The sequence below is a fragment of the Haliotis cracherodii genome, unplaced genomic scaffold (assembly GCF_022045235.1).
Source record: "Haliotis cracherodii isolate W230 unplaced genomic scaffold, xgHalCrac1.p SCAF_4, whole genome shotgun sequence".
Taxonomy (NCBI): Eukaryota; Metazoa; Mollusca; class Gastropoda; order Lepetellida; family Haliotidae; genus Haliotis; species Haliotis cracherodii.
Genome location: NW_027266297.1, coordinates 40,839,911 through 40,858,661, shown reverse-complemented (window position 1 = coordinate 40,858,661; position 18,751 = coordinate 40,839,911). Strand labels below are relative to the sequence as shown.

The following is an 18,751-nucleotide window of genomic DNA, read 5'->3' as shown; positions in this document are numbered from 1 at the left end:
TCTCTTGCCCGGCACACATCAGGGGCCAATTTAGTTAACAACTTAATATGCCGATTCAGATTCTAAAATGTTGACTTATATTTAATGTGTGCAAATCAGCTATAATTGCACTGATATTCAAACTCACGGCATGGAAGTCATTATTTGCGTCCGGTTCATGACAGTTTTGGGTCTATGACCTGCACGCCAGAGACGATAGTTTGACACTCTCTCCGTATGTCTCGACAGAAATGGATGTGGTTCTTCTGTTCATTCTTTTAGCCTTTCTTACCAACCCCTCTGACGCTGGAAGATACCATGGTATGAATTTAGCATGCAGACTTTAATTTCATCTCTTCAAACGTAATTCACCTATTTTGAGAATGTACGGTATGTACCGATCGAGGCTATTACGGAACGGGGGCGGTCGGGTAGCCTAGTGGTTAAAGCGTTCGCTGGTCACGCCGAAGACCCGGGTTCGATTTCCGACATGGGTACAATGTGTGAAGCCCATTTCTGGTGTCTGGTGGCAATCAGGGTAGATCGTGACTATTCTGTTAAAGAGACTTCCAACATATTTGAGTTAAATGTGTGAAGCCTATGTCTGGTGTCCCCCGCCGTGATATTGCTGGAATATTGCTAAAAGCGGCGTAAAACAATACTCACTCACTATTACTGAACATTACTTAATTATTTATTCATTCAACATATTTTGGATCGCCAATGTAACAGGAGATTCCACATTTACAGGCAAAGCACAATACGATTGGACATAATGCCATGTTACCTTTCTCAGACTGCCCGGAAGACTGGACAGAGGTGAATGCAAAGTGCTACATATTTGTGGAAGAAAAAGCTAAGAGAGACATAGCGTCTGGTAGATGTAGAGACCGGTATGCTGCTTCCCTAGCAATGATTGAGAACAAGGAAGAAAATGAAGCCGTTCAAGGTATGTGATGTATTAAAGTCATGATAATCGCCAAACACTTTGGCGGAAACGTTGACGAGACAACTGTTAGGTAACATTTGGGAGATAAACATACTGCGTTTTCTATGCAGAGCAATGTTACCTGTAACACTGACGGCGTGAAAATGAACTGTTTGTCTGACATTCTCAGAATTTGGAAAGTAACACTCAGAAAAAATTATATAATGGATTAACTTCTTTATTCTATTTCGATGACGTTTCGGTTAGGATCCTTATACAATTTTATAGGATTAATTTGAGCTCATAGCTGGAGTGTTGTATTGTATTATCGATTCATTGTAGACAGATTGCATGCGGTGTCCTTGTTCTCTGCTGCGTGGGGGCTTGTGTCGGTGGATTTTAACGACTTCTGCTACGTTTCGTTTAGTGAAGTCATGGATATTTTTTTACAGGATTTGTAAATTGTCCCACATGAAATTGTGATTCTACGTTTCGTTTGGTGAAGTCATGTAGATTATCTTTACAGGATTTGTAAATTGTTCCACATGAAATTGTGATTCTACGTTTCGTTTGGTGAAGCCATGGAAATATCTTTATAGGATTCGTAAGTCATGGATATTTTTTTACAGGATTTGTAAATTGTCCCACATGAAATTGTGAATCTACGTTTCGTTTGGTGAAGTCATGGAGATATCTTTACAGGATTTGTAAATTGTCCCACATGAAATTGTGATTCTACGTTTCGTTTGGTGCAGTCATGGAGATATCTTTACTGGAATTGTAAATTGTCCCACATGAGATTGTGATTCTACGTTTCGATTGGGGAAGACATGGAGATATCTTTTTTGGATTTGTAAATTGTCCCACATGAGATTGTGATCAGGGCACTTGATGATGTGGTCTGGGATGGCTGATTTTGACATGGTGGTAGATGTTCATGATTTATTTTTATTCTGGCGTTTATAGAGCGGAAATTTCATCTATAAAACTGTTGCCGCAAGGCCACTCCTGCATGGCAACGGTATACACGTCGGATGATTATAGAATAAAGAAGGCATCCATAAAATATCTTGAATTTACTGGCTTTAAATGAATTTGTAATTTAGCAGTAGGATCTACAGATTATTGAAGCCTACTTTGAAAACACATCATGATTATTTCCATACTACCGTGGCGCTTTAAAACATTTCCTCTTTGGTCTTAGTAGAGATAATGAGTGAAAGCCATTTGCATTGAGGAAACACCGACACTAATAGTTTGTGATATCCCCATGTAAAGTCAAACATCATTATTTTTTATTTGCATATAGCAGAGGTACGTATTAGAATTGTATAACAGCTGTTGTAAGCCAACATCAACTAGTTACCACACAAGAAAACGGATCAAGCCTTGCAAGGTTTAGTTATATACTACAGTGCACATGTTATGATGTCACACTTGTGATATGGAAGCAGACAATTTGGTTTCATAGTCAGTGGTTGAGAAGCAGCTACATTGTCAACATGAACGACACTCTCTCAGCTGATATCTCGTCCTCTCTGCACAACAGGTGTCAAGCGCCGTGATATTGCGGGAATATTGCTGAAAGCGGCGTAAAACCATACTCACTCACTCACTCTGCAACAACATGTATTGTCACATATATAATATTGGAGTAATATCATTCTGTGACCGAGAAAGTGAGGATTTTATCAGAATACCACCAGACAATGATGAGGAAGAATCACTTTTCTATAAACATTAGACTCGTACATGTAAACCAGAATTCTCTCAAACTGTACATGCCGTTATGACCCCACGAATCTCCTCTCCAGTTGTACAACCGTCCACCATGAAACTACACTCATGTTGTACATACATGCCACCCATGACTTTACCCTACCCTCAAGATGTACAAACAAGTCCCCTATGAATCTACCCTCAAGTTGTACATCCAAGTCCTCCATGAAGTTACCCTCAAGCTGTAAATGTAAGACCCCTTGAACTTACCCTCAAGCTGTGTATAAATGTCCCCCTTGTACTTACCCTCAAACTGTATATACCTGTCCCCCATAAACGTACCCTCAAGATGTACAAACACGTCCCCTATGAACCTACCCTCAAGTCGTACATAAATGTCCCCCATGAACTTACTCTCAAGCTGTAGATATATGTCACCTATGAACTTACACTCAAGTCGTACATACATGTCCCCTATGAACCTACACTCAAGATGTACAAACACGTCCCCTATGAACCTACACTCAAGTCGTACATACATGTCACCTATGAACTTACACTCAAGTCGTACATACATGTCCCCCATCAACCTACACTCAAGCTGTACATACATGTCACCTATGAACTTACACTCAAGTCGTACTTCATGTCACCTATGAACTTACACTCAAGTCGTACATACATGTCCCCTATGAACCTACACTCAAGCTGTACATACATGTCACCTATGAACTTACACTCAAGTCGTACATACATGTCCCCTTTGAACCTACACTCAAGCTGTACATACATGTCCCCTATGAACCTACACTGAAGCTGTACATACATGTCCCCCATGAACTTACACTCAAGCTGTACATACATGTCCCCTATGAACTTACACTCAAGCTGTACATACATGTCCCCTATGCTCGACCTTTGTTTCATCATTTGGATCATTTCTAGATCTCATCCATGGTAGCGGGAACGCGTGGATTGGTTTGCGTCGCAGATATGGTCAATATAACTGGGACGATCTTTATACGGTGAGAAATAAAGGTCATCACACAAGTAATTTAAGCAAAGTGCTGATAAAATGTTGAATACTTCCTACCATAAAAGGCCAGAAATGGGAAGACAGAGGACATGCAGAATGCAATTAGCTATTTTGACTTACCATATGTTTCCGTGATTTTCAGGTTAAAAATATGACTTGCCTTTGCAATTCTCATTAATTCTTGCACCATATATATATATTAATCATGTACAGACGGACAGACAGACTTAATCTCACTTGTTTTTGTTTCAGTTAACATATGCGAACTGGCGTAATTCACCTGATAGGTCGAGGGAGCCATGCACAATTATGCTCGAAACTGGCGATTGGAAACCGAACTTTTGTTTTCTACGTTACTCTTACGTATGCTGGAAAGAAGCTGGTAAGGAACTTACGCCTGTATACCACGATACATCAGATGCACTTATTTCTTCAAATATGACAAGGAATCATTTGAGAGCTACTTAAGGGTGACTAAATGTTTAATACCACATTCACATGCACATTTGGTTTTACTACTCACGTCAAATTGACGACCAAACACTGTTTCTAACAACGCCCTCTTAGTGAGTTGAGGCAATTTTCAATACCAATTTTGATATTGCAATTTTCCATGGTGGTAGGCTTCTTTTGAGAAAAGTACTATGATGTGGAGTTTCACTCCCGTTGAGTGTTTAGTCTTGTATGTGGTCAAATGTTTGTTTGTTTGTTGTTTAACGCCGCATTCAGCAGTATGCCAGCTGTATGACGGCGGTCTGTAAATAATTGAATCTGGACCAGACAATCCACTGATCGAGCATTGACTCTCACGGGATCAGGTGGTCAGGCTTGCCTTCTTGGTTGATGTATGTCGTCATATCCCAAATGCGTTGATCATGATGCTATTCACTAGATTGTCTGGTCCATACTCGACTATTTACAGGCAGTCGTCATACAGTTGGATTATAACAACGTTAAAGCCAAGATTCTGTGATATTTCAGATTGTGAACCTGGATGGACTGGCGATGAATGTGATCGCAAGTGTCACTGCTACCTGGGCTATGTTTGTAATGTAACCCATACCTGTCCGTATGGATGTGATCCGGGATGGGGTGGAGATAGGTGTGATAAACGTGAGTAAGTGAGTGAGTGACTCAGTTTGGTTTAACGCCGCTTTTAGCAATATTCCAGCAATATCACGGCGGGGGACACCAGAAATGGGCTTCACACATTGTACCCATGTCAGGAATCGAACCCGGGTCTTCGGCGTAACGAGCGAACGCTTTAACCACTAGGGTACCCGACCGCCCATAAACGTGAGTAAGAAGTGAATACTAACTAGCTTCCCAAAGTATTACATATTCCTCAACATCTTCTTAAGTTAGAATTAAGCGAAGGTCTCATTATCCACTGGAATTTCACACATGCATAAAACTATGTTTTTCTGCCATGTATCGTACGGCGCTGAAGGTTGAGTGAGTGAGTGAGTTGGGTTCAACGCCGCTTTTGACAGTATTCCAGTCATATCGCCGCGTGTCAGCTTAATGTGGGAGGAAATCCCGAAGTGATGCAGGCCTCAGACGTTTACCACTTCGGTGAAACCAACGAGCACGGGTATGATGCTGACAAGCCTAGAAACCTAATCGGGGCGAACCTGGATTCGAACCCACAATCATAAGTTTCTGGCTTGCCCAAGGGACGCAACTCTGCACAACCGAATCGCCCCCCCCCCCCCCCCCAAAAAAAAATACAATACTTTGAAGGGTAGGTTTAGAAGCATTCAGTGATGCGATGTTTAATTGTGGTCGTGCCCCCGTGATGGTTCAGACAATCCAACGACAACCAAACGACAATCAAACGACAATCCAACAAGACGAGAATCCAACGTCAATCAAACGACAATCAAACGACAATCCAACAAGACGACAATCAAACGCAAATCAAACGCCAGTCAAAAAAGACGAGAATCCAACGACAATCCAACAAGACGACAATCCAAAACCAATCCAACGACATTCCAACGACAATCAAACGACAATCCAACAAGACGACAATTAAACGACAATCAAACGACAATCAGACGACAATCAAACGACAATCAAACGACAATCCAACAAGACGACAATCAAACGACAATCAAATGACAATCAAACGACAATCCAACTAGACGGCAATCCAACTAACATTTTATCACTGTAGTCAAAGGTCATGCGACAATGCTTTTTTTCTATTATTTTTCAATTTGGTTTAACACTTTTGCAATGGCAGATTGAAACATGTCGGCAAGATAAATTCGTTGTAACACTTTTATTGCAGAATATATATGTATATATGTTATGGCCTGATGAGACTCATATGTGGTACGAGTTGAAAGCGCAAGCCAATTAACATTGTGTTACTTACTCCACTTATTTAATTTTTACAATGTTGTGCCCGAGAGTTAGAACTTTACTGTGCTTTTAGATAGATAGATAGATAGATAGATAGATAGATAGATAGATAGACGACCCGTGAAGATCCGGGTTAGAATAGGTCTTCAGCAACCCATGCTTGCTACACTCGGGTAGTCAGGCTCGCTGACTTGGTTGATACATGTCATCGATCCCAATTGCGTGGATCGATGTTTATAATGCCAATCACTGGATTGTCTGGTCAAGACTCGATTATTTACAGACCGCTCTCATATAGCTGGAATATTGCTGAGTGCGGCAACAAAACACTACGAACAAACAAAAAATACTATATACTACATACTTACGTTTATTTTCCAGGCCTAGCAAAACCTACAGGTAAGAAAATGTTTGACAAATGAATGTAATCTTTTGGTTCAAAGTTACCGCTTCACGAGTCTGTCAGTTTCTACAGGTATTGCTAAGTACATATATTAAGATAAAATTGAGTGTTGTCACTTTGCATTCTAACGATACTCAAATAAGAAAACAACACGATGCATTTGCGCTATGTATTCGTTACGTCAATCGGAACTTCAGTGACGATTTTAAGGGTTAACATTTCTGAATTACAAAAAGGTAATACAAGGAAACTCGTAATTGTATCACCGTATATGTAAATAACCTTAACTTACTGATGATTTACTGGTATATAAATCTTCATAAAGTCATCCATCTCAGAATCAGGGTTTTCCGAAATTTACTTTATAGTATTGTCATTGTATAGCATTTTTGTACCCTGTAGACGGGGAGGATACATATATTGTTTTGCATAACGTGGTTGCAGCGTCATTCTACTGCACGAAAGCAAGGGGAGGCTACTCTCTGATGGCTTCGTTCGACCGCAAAGGCGTCGATTTCTGGAATATCGGAGCCGTGAACGCTGAAGGGGAGATCAGTCCTAAATGTGGCACGGATAAATTTCGCTGGGGCAAGGAAATGCGCTTAAATCTTGAGATTCAAAACGTATCGGGAGTTTTGGAATCCGATTGTCCTGCAGAAATAGTAAGAATGTAGTACCTCACAGAGCTTCAACTTCAGTTGACAGGTGTCGGCCTTTGCCTACAGCATACACTTAACGAGTGAGTGAGTGAGTGAGTGAGTGAGTGGGGTTTTACGCCGCTTTTAGCAATATTCCAGCAATATCACGGGGTGGGGGGGGGGGGTGGGGGGGGGGGTGGGGGGGGGGGGGGGGGGGGGACACCACAAATGGGCTTCACACATTGTACCCATGTCGGGAATCGAACCCGGGTCTTCGGCGTGACGAGCGAACGATTTAACTACTAGGCTACCCGACCGCCCCCATACACTTAACGTGAATATGAATATTGTGTATGAACAGTTACATAAGAATAGATCGTCAATAAAAACCTGAATTCATTTCGGGACCAGAAAGAGACCCAGTAATCGGAATCAGCATAAAACAACTTGATCCCGGATTCGGCCATGAGTCCATGCTGTAGGTCTCCCCAGAGTGGTAACTGTCTTCACCCCTTTAGGAATTTTCTCCCACATTTAACTGTCACACCATGATAATGATTAAACACTGTCATTGTATGTTGCTATATCCTGACTTCAAACACACTATAGACACCAATATTGATAACATTACTCAACAATCTTTGATCTTCCATGTAAATTTTAATATCGAGTTGGATAAAAAAACAACATATCTCTCTTGATATTTTGTTTGTTGTATTCCAGGTAGATATGGGCGAACAATAAAAAAAGCTTATTTTGCTACGTCCATGTGTTTCGGCCGATCGATGAGAAACTAAATGAGAAATTAAAACGGCTTTGGAGAAAAATCGAACGACGTTTTTCCTTTCATTGTGGTTATTTGTTTGTTCCCATAACACAAGGTTGAGAAAAGGATCCTGAAATGGACGTTCAGGCTTCAGAAGAAAAAGGACGTGGTATCGTTTGAAGACGAAGAACTTCAAGTCCAGTGTGATCTGTCTGAAGTTGATGCTGTATATGAGGACACTGAGAGAGTCAAGATAGAGGGGTATGCATTTTTTTAACCGACATTGCTGATGGGAGAGTAGACATGTTTCCCCTGAAGATTTGTTCTGGCTGACTCGATGTACCAGGAGCATAGGTTCTTGTGGAACAATATACCCGGGATGAGGACTGTAATTTCTCCCCTCGTCAATGTTTACATATGAATATTTAACTAGTTTGCGTGAGATCCTAGCTATTTGGCTGAAATGTTTGGGCACAACATATTTTTCTTAGTGCCAGGGATGAGAGCGGTGTTGATAAATGACAGTTCAATGACAACAGCAACAGTTGCATCTTTGGGAGGTATTTTAAAGATAATGTATTAAAGACCAAAGTGATAGATCGTAGCTACTTGCCCATTGGATAAATATCATACGGATCAAAATATGTAAACTACATTTAGGAAATAGTGTTATGTGTATGAAGGGTTAATTATGTTTTACTGGTTTCAGAATTCGAGAGAGGTCCTCAACAGTTGCCACACAGACAAGAGTCAGTGTACGGACATACCTCGCAATTCCTGACTCTCTGGAACCGGTCACGAATCTCAGCCTTGGTGTTCCAGTCCGGCTGGTGGCCACGCTTCAAGAAGGTTTGACTGAATCAAGCATGTTGATATTTCTAGGACCAAACACGTGACACTGTCTAAATTATATAGAGTTCCTCTTCAGCCGAATGTTCCAGGGTAATTGTGTTCAGGAACATTTAGTCTACTGCTGTGCTGCTGTTCATGACGACAAGGAACAAAGCATCTCGTATTATCAAAACAAATACACTCCGAAATGATTGAACCAGAAGATCTGCGCTCAGTAACTGTTTTTTTTTGGGGGGGGGTTGTGTCCCGTCCAGGCTCAAACCCCCATAAGTACAAGAACCTGTACTTTACTAAGAAAGTGTTATCCCTTATATAACATTTGTTATATTTAACCTAGTTTGTAGGTACAAGACTCGAACCAGGGGGGAGGAGGGTCGTCAAAGGGAGGACAGGTTAAGGAAGTTTTGGAAAACACACAAATGCATCTGGAGACATACACAGCGTCATTCTCCATGTATTATTTTTTAGATAATCTTGTCCACCTTCTTGTTGCAGGGGATGATGTTGACAATCCATACTTTCACTTTTGGAGCTGTCAAGCTGCATCTCCAGATGGAAATGTTACTGTACAAATGACCGACGACTCCGGGTCAGTTTGATGTCACTCAAGCCCAATGCCCTACTTAACATGCAATGTGATGAAAAGGCATTTCAAGGACCATAAGTTGTAATTAAAACATAATTTGGTGGGGTAGAAAACACTGACGTTTACCTGGGACAGAAACATGGACATCACACCCAACCTGTCCACAATCTGCATGCCCAAAGTCAGGATCCTCGAATCTGAAGTTTTTATCTTTATTTCACATTGTTTGTTTACATCCCTTTTCAAAAACGAATCTTGACATTGTAAATATTATCTCCACGGGTTGGTGAGGCTAAAATTTGGCATCAATTTCTCGTGATGCTATCAAACTTATATCAGCCTTCCTATAGGCGTGATTATTCTTTGCGTGGGTAAATATGTCATCATTATACCCTTTTACAAAGATTAAGCATTTAAAGAACCCAACAACATTGGAATCAGGTTTATATAAGGTGTACACTTCAGTGTGACAATCAGGTTCGTCTCCATTTTCTCACAATGTGTTACTGGTATTACAAAGTAATCAAAATAAAATAATTCAACACTTCAAATTGAAATCCGTCAATGTCACAGCAAGCTCGTAGTACTTAACATTTTTTACATATAAATCTTTTGTAAGCAATTATGACAGAAGAAGATGTTTTTTGGCAATTATGTATTACAAGTGAACATTTAACGTTTGCAATACACTTATACTACGATTTCCGATCGACTTACTGACACTCGGTTAATAATGATTTGGTTGTATATGTATCCCCTTGCACAATGTTGTTTACACGACCTTGGATCCGGGGTAGAATAGGTCTTGAGCAACCCATGCTTGCCGTAAAAGGGGACTATGCTTGTCGTAAGAGGCGACTAACGGGATCGCGTGGTCAGGCTCGCTGACTTGGTTCATGCATGTCATTGATCCCAATTGCGTGGATTGGAGCTCATGGTGTCAATCACTGTATTGTCTGGTCCAGACTCGATTATGTACAGACCGCCATCATATAGCTGGAATAGTGCTGAGTGTAGCGTTAAACAACAACAGACAGACAGACATGATAACGATATTACTGGTAACACACACACTGGAAATTTGAGAGCTGACAAAATTTGGTAAATATTTTCTTCCTCGGATATGTTATAACATACCCATTTATCTCTTACAGTTGTTCTCTGAGGAGAGACCTCCGCTTTGGAATAATGCACAAAGCCTCTGGCGTGATCCAATCGTATACATTCCCCATGTTTCATCTGCCGGGGTACACAGAAGTGGTGTTCAGTTGTGCTCTTGGGCCCTCGCACATGCTGAGACATGAGACACAGGTTAGTACACGTATTACAAAGTGAGAGTGAATATTGTTATACACAGCAGACAGCAATAATCCCGTTATATCACGGCGGCATGTAAGAAATCATATGGCCCTGGCAAACTATCAGTTGTTGAACATGAACAGCTAGCCACGCCCATATAATCAGCCGGTTGATCATCATAAGTAAGTCTCATGATCAGCTTTCGGTGTTATATAAATTTTAGACCCGTGAAGATCCGGGGTAGAAGAGGTCTTCAGCAACCCATGCTTGCCGTAAAAGGCGACTATGCTTGTCGTAAAGGCGACTAACAGGATCGGGTGGTCAGGCTCGCTGACTTGGTTGATCCCAATCCCAATTGTGTGGATCGATGCTCATGATATTAATCACTGGATTGTGTGGTCCAGACTCGATTATTTACAGACCGCCGTCATTTAGCTGGAATATTGCTGAGTGCGGCGTTAAACAACAAACCAATCACTCAGTCAATATATAAATGTTATGTTGAGTCCCCAGTAGTACAATGATGCAGGCAGTTATTTTTAACAAAACGTAATAGTCTACGACAGCTGGTCTCGGGGTATAAATCCACCCGTCTACAAAGTCGACAAAACCACATTCAGGTCGGGTTGAGCTAAACGCTGTTGAATATTGTCCATTAAGAATGTGGGCTTATGTATCACCTAGGACTTTTTGCTGCTTGACTGGCAGTGAATTCACGTAGTTGCTATAAAGAAGGAGGCCACGTTATGCAACGCGATCTTGAGGCTATGAAACGCGAAGCACTGAGGACACCCTCTTGGACGAAGTCTTGGAGGAGCAGTCAAACCTCTTAAACATCTGTAGACAGAAAGCTCATATTAAAACATATATGTTACGTCATTCAATTGTTGATACGCTCCCTTTTTCTTTCAGGAATGGAGAGTTGTTTGAAAATTATAAATTCGTTGAACAAGCATTTCAATTACCTTGCTCTTGGAATTGATGGGACTCATTTTTAAATATTCTGACAAGTGAATAATTTTAATTTTTTTGGGAAAACATGTGTCGCCATAATTTCCATCAGCATGTATATTTACAATGTGCTAGCGATTGTAAAATACTAGTTTAGGATTATGAAGAGCATTGTACCATTACTGCACAACATTGGCAGTACATAATAGAATGGTAGTACAATATTCAATGGCAATACATAATATGATGGCAGTGGTCAGTATCAAATACAAAAAAACAGCGGTCATAGCAAAAGTCATAATAAAACATATTCAGCCAGCGGCGATAGCGGTCAAGCTTCCGAGACGGGCAAAGCTGCTCTTGAAATGGAAATGTGAGATTTAGACAGGCACTCTCTTATGCCACAATATATGCAGTCTAACTAGATACAGGAACCCCTTTACATAGTGCCCTCACCAGTCTAGCGGCACTAGAACATTACAAAATATCAGTCCATGGTATTCCGTAAATTTACATATCACACTTGCATCTAAATATAGTAACTTCCTCAAAGCTGCTTACATTAAACAGTTTTTTGTGTTTTGTCTATGGAGTAAAAAGGTGATGGTGATCTCCATGTTTTGTTCTATAGAGTGACAAGGTGATGGTGATATCCATGTTTTGTCTTTGGAGTGACAAGGTGATGGTGATCTCCATGTTTTGTCTATGGAGTGACAAGGTGATGGTGATATCCATGTTTTGTCTATGGAGTAACAAGGTGATGATGATCTCAATGGTTTGTCTATAGAGTAACAAGGTGATGGTAATCTCCATATTTTATCTATGGAGTAACAAGGTGATGATGATCTCCATGTTTTGTCTTTGGAGTGACAAGGTGATGGTGATCTCCATGTTTTGTCTTTGGAGTGGCAAGGTGATGGTGATATCCATGTTTTGTCTATGGAGTAACAAGGTGATGATGATCTCAATGGTTTGTCTATAGAGTAACAAGGTGATGGTAATCTCCATCTTTTATCTATGGAGTAACAAGGTGATGATGATCTCCATGTTTTGTCTTTGGAGTAACAAGGTGATGATGATCTCCATATTTTGTCTTTGGAGTGACAAGGTGATGGTGATATCCATGTTTTGTCTTTGGAGTAACAAGGTAATGATGATCTCAATGGTTTGTCTATAGAGTAAAAAGGTGATGGTAATCTCCATCTTTTATCTATGGAGTAACAAGGTGATGATGCTCTCCATGTTTTGTCTTTGGAGTGACAAGGTGATGGTGATCTCCATGTTTTGTCTATAGAGTAACAAGGTGATGGTGATCTTAGACCTTAGAAATTCGTGTCCAATAGTATACCACATCAACATCTTGAAAATATTATATTTGCTTGAAAAGGAAAGTTTTATCTTTTGGTGTTAACGTCTTGAAATACAATGATCACTAGACACACGTAAGTCCATACGATTCCAATCATATCATAAGCATGTGTTTCTGAAGCACTGTATAATAGTGATGACACCTGATGACGCGGAACGGAGTGCGTATCCTGATCCACTCTATGGTACGCATCACAAACACATGCAAAGGCAATATAGATATTAAACGTCACATGTGATTATATGATCAGCATGTTGGTTGCAGTGTGACTGACTGAGTATGATTTTACGCCGCTTTTAGCAATATTCCAGCAATATCACGGCGGGGGACACCACACATTGTACCCATGTCGGGAATCGAACCCGGGTCTTCGGCGTGACGAGCGAACGCTTTAACCACTGGACTACCCGACCGCCCTGGTTGCAGTATGATGAGTCTTGACAGTCCCAAGTAGTTGAATACAAACGTTAAATACTACGTGTGAAAGAAGTTGATATATCGCTATGTGATATGAAGTAGAGAGCGTGGTTGGCTCAGGGTCCATCCTTTTAGGACAATGACTACCTTTAGGACTACCTTTTAATTCGATTAGACAGTCAACACTATCAGGTTGGTAATAACAGCATATTATGTAGCCATGATTACTTTCTTCCACAGAAGTGTCCTCGGCGGGGATAAGGCGACTGACGGATATGACAGGTCACAAGATAGGTCATATGAAGGTCAGTGTATGGTGAGAACATATATGTCAATCATTATTAACGAGCTTATTAAATATTCAAACCAATCGGCATTATAATCAGGCGGTAGTAAATTAGTAAATGAATGTTCATGATAAACTGGAGATAGACAACGTTTAACATTATTTCCTTTTTTTAAATTAATTTCAGAAAATAAGAGCGAGCATTCACAGCAGCCAGTCAACGATGCTTTTGAAACCATTTATCTGACACAGCACCCAATCCAAACTATGAATTCACATTGTTCAAAAGAAAACCTGTTCACTTGAAATAAACAAAAGTGTCACCTTCTCTCTACTTGAAATGGTCGCTGTTGTCTCTACTTTTAACCGATGACTTTATCCAAACTGCATACCTGTTAAAGTTTGCAGATGACGCATCACTTGTCGGTCAGATGAAGTATTCCGAATCAGACTTACACAAATTGATCATTGATCATTTTACAACATGGTGTAATGACAATAGTGACAATCACTTCCTGTTGAACCTAAAGAGGTGAGGTGAAATGGGATTTAACGTTGCACTCAAATAGCGACGTGCATGCACGTGTATGTGTGTGGGGGGGTGTGGGTGTGCGTGTGGGTGTGGCTGTTTGTACTAGTCCGGACTGATGCCAATTTATAGTGCTAGCCCACTGAGATATCATGCCGCAGTTTTACGTGAATACCCCACTCAGACACAGAATACTGACTCCGAGCCAACCAGTCATTGTTTTAGCCCTTTATGCCGAGCGCCAGACAGGGTAACAACAAGTACCATCTTTTAACGTATTTTGGTATGACGCGGCCGGGGATCGAACCTTCCGCTCTCCGGGCGGACGCTCTACCACTAGACCACGGAGGCGGTCTTTGAACCTGAAGAAAGCAATCCAGTAGATACAGCACACTTATTGTACGACCAGAAATATGTAAAATGTGAAATGTTATTGACTCTGAAGTCAACAGGAATTACAACACAGACACCATTTACAGTAAATGTCAACAACGTCTTCGTCTCATGCGAAAACATCTTATACAAACACTGTCATTAAAATAGATGAAATCAAATTTGAATTATACGAACGGAAATTAGTAAATCAAGCCGCAAAATTTTTGCTTTTGTCCTCAAGCCGCAGTTACCAAATTCCAAATTGTTGATACTTGTAAGCAAGTGGTAGTGGTAAGTTGTGGAAGTGGTTGACCCACACGTAGTAATGCTTATAGCATCATTGAGTGCATGACTGAATGTGGTTTTACGCCGCTTTTAGCATTATTTCAGCACCATCACGGCTGGGGGCACCAGAAATCGGCTTCACACCTTGAACCCGTGTGGGGAATAAAACCCGGGTCTTCGGCTTGACGAGCGAACGCTTTAACCACTGAGCTACCCCACCGCCCCTTTTCAGCAGCAGTGAAACAGAAGTATTAATACACCCTGTATAATTGATAGTAAGCGTTGTGATAGTAACAGTAATATCAGACGAAGATATGTACCACGTGTAGGTCAACACTTACCCCAGGGAATCACCATGACGACTACGTCCATATGTACCACGTGTAGGTCCACACTTACCCCAGGGAATCACCATGACGACCAGGTCCATATGTACCACGTGTAGGTCCACACTTACCCCAGGGAATCACCTTGACGACCAGGTCCATATGTACCACATGTAGTCCCACACTTACCCCAGGGAATCACCATGACGACCAGGACCATATGTACCACATGTAGTCCCACACGTACCCCAGGGAATCACCAAGACGACCAGGTCCATATGGAACACTTGTGGATCATGTGTAATATCGTCATACGGGCATGGACTTTCACACGTCCATTTCCATTACCTGAAGCTGTGTTTTGTTCCGTAACCAGCGATGCGACTGTTATCAAGTTCTGGTGACGTTGCTTTACTCTAAGACACCAGCAGCGATTTTCAGCATGGCATTTGTATTGGAAACACAAACAACACTCTCTAGCAGTACCCGGCCAAACAACCATTCCACACACCTCACACCTGCATGTTGTCAGAAGGTAGAGTGATCGACATGGCTGCGGAACATGGACCGTACTTCATTAATGGTCTGTTGATGCTGCTTAGCTGTTTTTCCTCCTGCCTCTCAGGCATAAGCTGACGTCCTCATGGTTCGTATGACATCATGCAATACTCGGATAGATATGTGTGGGGACGTAATTCATGAACTAACTATTTCAAAATAGCAACATAAAAGAAACCATTATTCAATTTCTATGCCAAACTGGAAGACGTTCTGTCAAATAAACCTGTTTATCATATAACGGGTTGGTTTCTCGGCTGGATAAAGCCAACGGATAAAAACGATATCCACGGGCGTCATATGCGGATAGAGATGCAAATATCAAAGGTCAAATAGGGACCACTTTCACTGTTTATAAACAAACATGGCGTCGCCCTTGTCATTCGGCGATCGAATCAGAATTACCAACGGGAGTCTGGGGAACTACTGGGATAATGGCTATCATTATGAAAAGAATAGTCTAATATACTGAACATGAGTGTCAACTGTGACGTAGCTGAGCCATTTTATACGTTTTGGCAACTTTGGAGATATACCAAGTATAAATTGCGAAACAATTTTGCGAGGGGACAAGCCAAGCGAGATCACTTTCGATGTCTGTATTTGTAGAGTAATGTATGAGAGATCTCTGCGGCTTGGAATCTTTTCAACAAATTAAAACAGTTGTATTTGGCCGAAATATGTTCGAATTGTTACCTTGTTTCGTTTTGTTGTTGTATGTACATCTGGTAACGTTAAGACAGGACAGGCCGACTGTCAACAACGTCTGACTGTCTGACTTTTCCCCTTTCATCAAGGGTAGTTACTCTGGATTGATGCGAAAAGCAATTAAAAACAATTTGTGTTGGCAGTTGTTTTGCATATATGAAGTTGTGTGTACATCTGGTAACGTTTGCATATATGAAGTTGTGTGTACATCTGGTAACGTTAAGACAGGACAGGCCGACTGTCAACAACATCTGACTGTCTGACTTTTCCCCTTTCATCAAGGGTAGTTACTCTGGATTGATGCGAAAAGCAATTAAAAACAATTTGTGTTGGCAGTTGTTTTGCATATATGAAGTTGTGTGTACATCTGGTAACGTTTGCATATATGAAGTTGTGTGTACATCTGGTAACGTTAAGACAGGACAGGCCGACTGTCAACAACGTCTGACTGTCTGACTTTTCCCCTTTCATCAAGGGTAGTTACTCTGGATTGATGCGAAAAGCAATTAAAAACAATTTGTGTTGGCAGTTGTTTTGCATATATGAAGTTGTGTGTACATCTGGTAACGTTTGCATATATGAAGTTGTGTGTACATCTGGTAACGTTAAGACAGGACAGGCTGACTGTCAACAACGTCTGACTGTCTGACTTTTCCCCTTTCATCAAGGGTAGTTACTCTGGATTGATGCGAAAAGCAATTAAAAACAATTTGTGTTGGCAGTTTCTTTGCATATATGAAGTTGTGTGTACATCTGGTAACGTTTGCATATATGAAGTTGTGTGTACATCTGGTAACGTTAAGACAGGACAGGCCGACTGTCAACAACGTCTGACTGTCTGACTTTTCCCCTTTCATCAAGGGTAGTTACTCTGGATTGATGCGAAAAGCAATTAAAAACAATTTGTGTTGGCAGTTGTTTTGCATATATGAAGTTGTGTGTACATCTGGTAACGTTTGCATATATGAAGTTGTGTGTACATCTGGTAACGTTAAGACAGGACAGGCTGACTGTCAACAACGTCTGACTGTCTGACTTTTCCCCTTTCATCAAGGGTAGTTACTCTGGATTGATGCGAAAAGCAATTAAAAACAATTTGTGTTGGCAGTTTCTTTGCATATATGAAGTTGTGTGTACATCTGGTAACGTTTGCATATATGAAGTTGTGTGTACATCTGGTAACGTTAAGACAGGACAGGCCGACTGTCAACAACGTCTGACTGTCTGACTTTTCCCCTTTCATCAAGGGTAGTTACTCTGGATTGATGCGAAAAGCAATTAAAAACAATTTGTGTTGGCAGTTGTTTTGCATATATGAAGTTGTGTGTACATCTGGTAACGTTTGCATATATGAAGTTGTGTGTACATCTGGTAACGTTAAGACAGGACAGGCTGACTGTCAACAACGTCTGACTGTCTGACTTTTCCCCTTTCATCAAGGGTAGTTACTCTGGATTGATGCGAAAAGCAATTAAAAACAATTTGTGTTGGCAGTTGTTTTGCATATATGAAGTTGTGTGTACATCTGGTAACGTTTGCATATATGAAGTTGTGTGTACATCTGGTAACGTTAAGACAGGACAGGCCGACTGTCAACAACGTCTGACTGTCTGACTTTTCCCCTTTCATCAAGGGTAGTTACTCTGGATTGATGCGAAAAGCAATTAAAAACAATTTGTGTTGGCAGTTGTTTTGCATATATGAAGTTGTGTGTACATCTGGTAACGTTAAGACAGGACAGGCCGACTGTCAACAACGTCTGACTGTCTGACTTTTCCCCTTTCATCAAGGGTAGTTACTCTGGATTGATGCGAAAAGCAATTAAAACAATTTGTGTTGGCAGTTGTTTTGCATATATGAAGTTGTGTGTACATCTGGTAACGTTTGCATATATGAAGTTGTGTGTACATCTGGTAACGTTAAGACAGGACAGGCCGACTGTCAACAACGTCTGACTGTCTGACTTTTCCCCTTTCATCAAGGGTAGTTACTCTGGATTGATGCGAAAAGCAATTAAAAACAATTTGTGTTGGCAGTTGTTTTGCATATATGAAGTTGTGTGTACATCTGGTAACGTTTGCATATATGAAGTTGTGTGTACATCTGGTAACGTTAAGACAGGACAGGCCGACTGTCAACAATGTCTGACTGTCTGACTTTTCCCCTTTCATCAAGGGTAGTTACTCTGGATTGATGCGAAAAGCAATTAAAAACAATTTGTGTTGGCAGTTGTTTTGCATATATGAAGTTGTGTGTACATCTGGTAACGTTTGCATATATGAAGTTGTGTGTACATCTGGTAACGTTAAGACAGGACAGGCCGACTGTCAACAACGTCTGACTGTCTGACTTTTCCCCTTTCATCAAGGGT

At 40.9% G+C, this 18,751-nt stretch overlaps 1 protein-coding gene across 2 annotated transcripts; it reads left to right on the top strand.

Moving 5' to 3' along the window:
• Positions 1-200: 200 nt before the first annotated feature.
• LOC139479079 (uncharacterized) lies at positions 201-13,940 on the top strand. 2 transcript variants are annotated; one of them, XR_011654341.1, is made up of 13 exons: positions 201-300; positions 776-928; positions 3,572-3,651; positions 3,915-4,044; positions 4,644-4,775; positions 6,414-6,431; positions 6,880-7,097; positions 7,955-8,100; positions 8,549-8,688; positions 9,187-9,280; positions 10,432-10,588; positions 13,554-13,629; positions 13,787-13,940. XR_011654341.1 is itself a non-coding variant. In XM_071261834.1 (13 exons), exons 1-12 carry the CDS (start codon positions 231-233, stop codon positions 13,572-13,574), a joined length of 1,359 nt encoding a protein of 452 aa, XP_071117935.1. In that variant the 5' UTR covers positions 201-230; the 3' UTR covers positions 13,575-13,618; positions 13,787-13,940. The 2 variants fall into 2 exon arrangements, 1 of the variants encoding a protein (XP_071117935.1); XM_071261834.1 differs by having other exon boundaries at positions 13,554-13,618.
• The last annotated feature ends 4,811 nt before the right edge of the window (positions 13,941-18,751 follow it).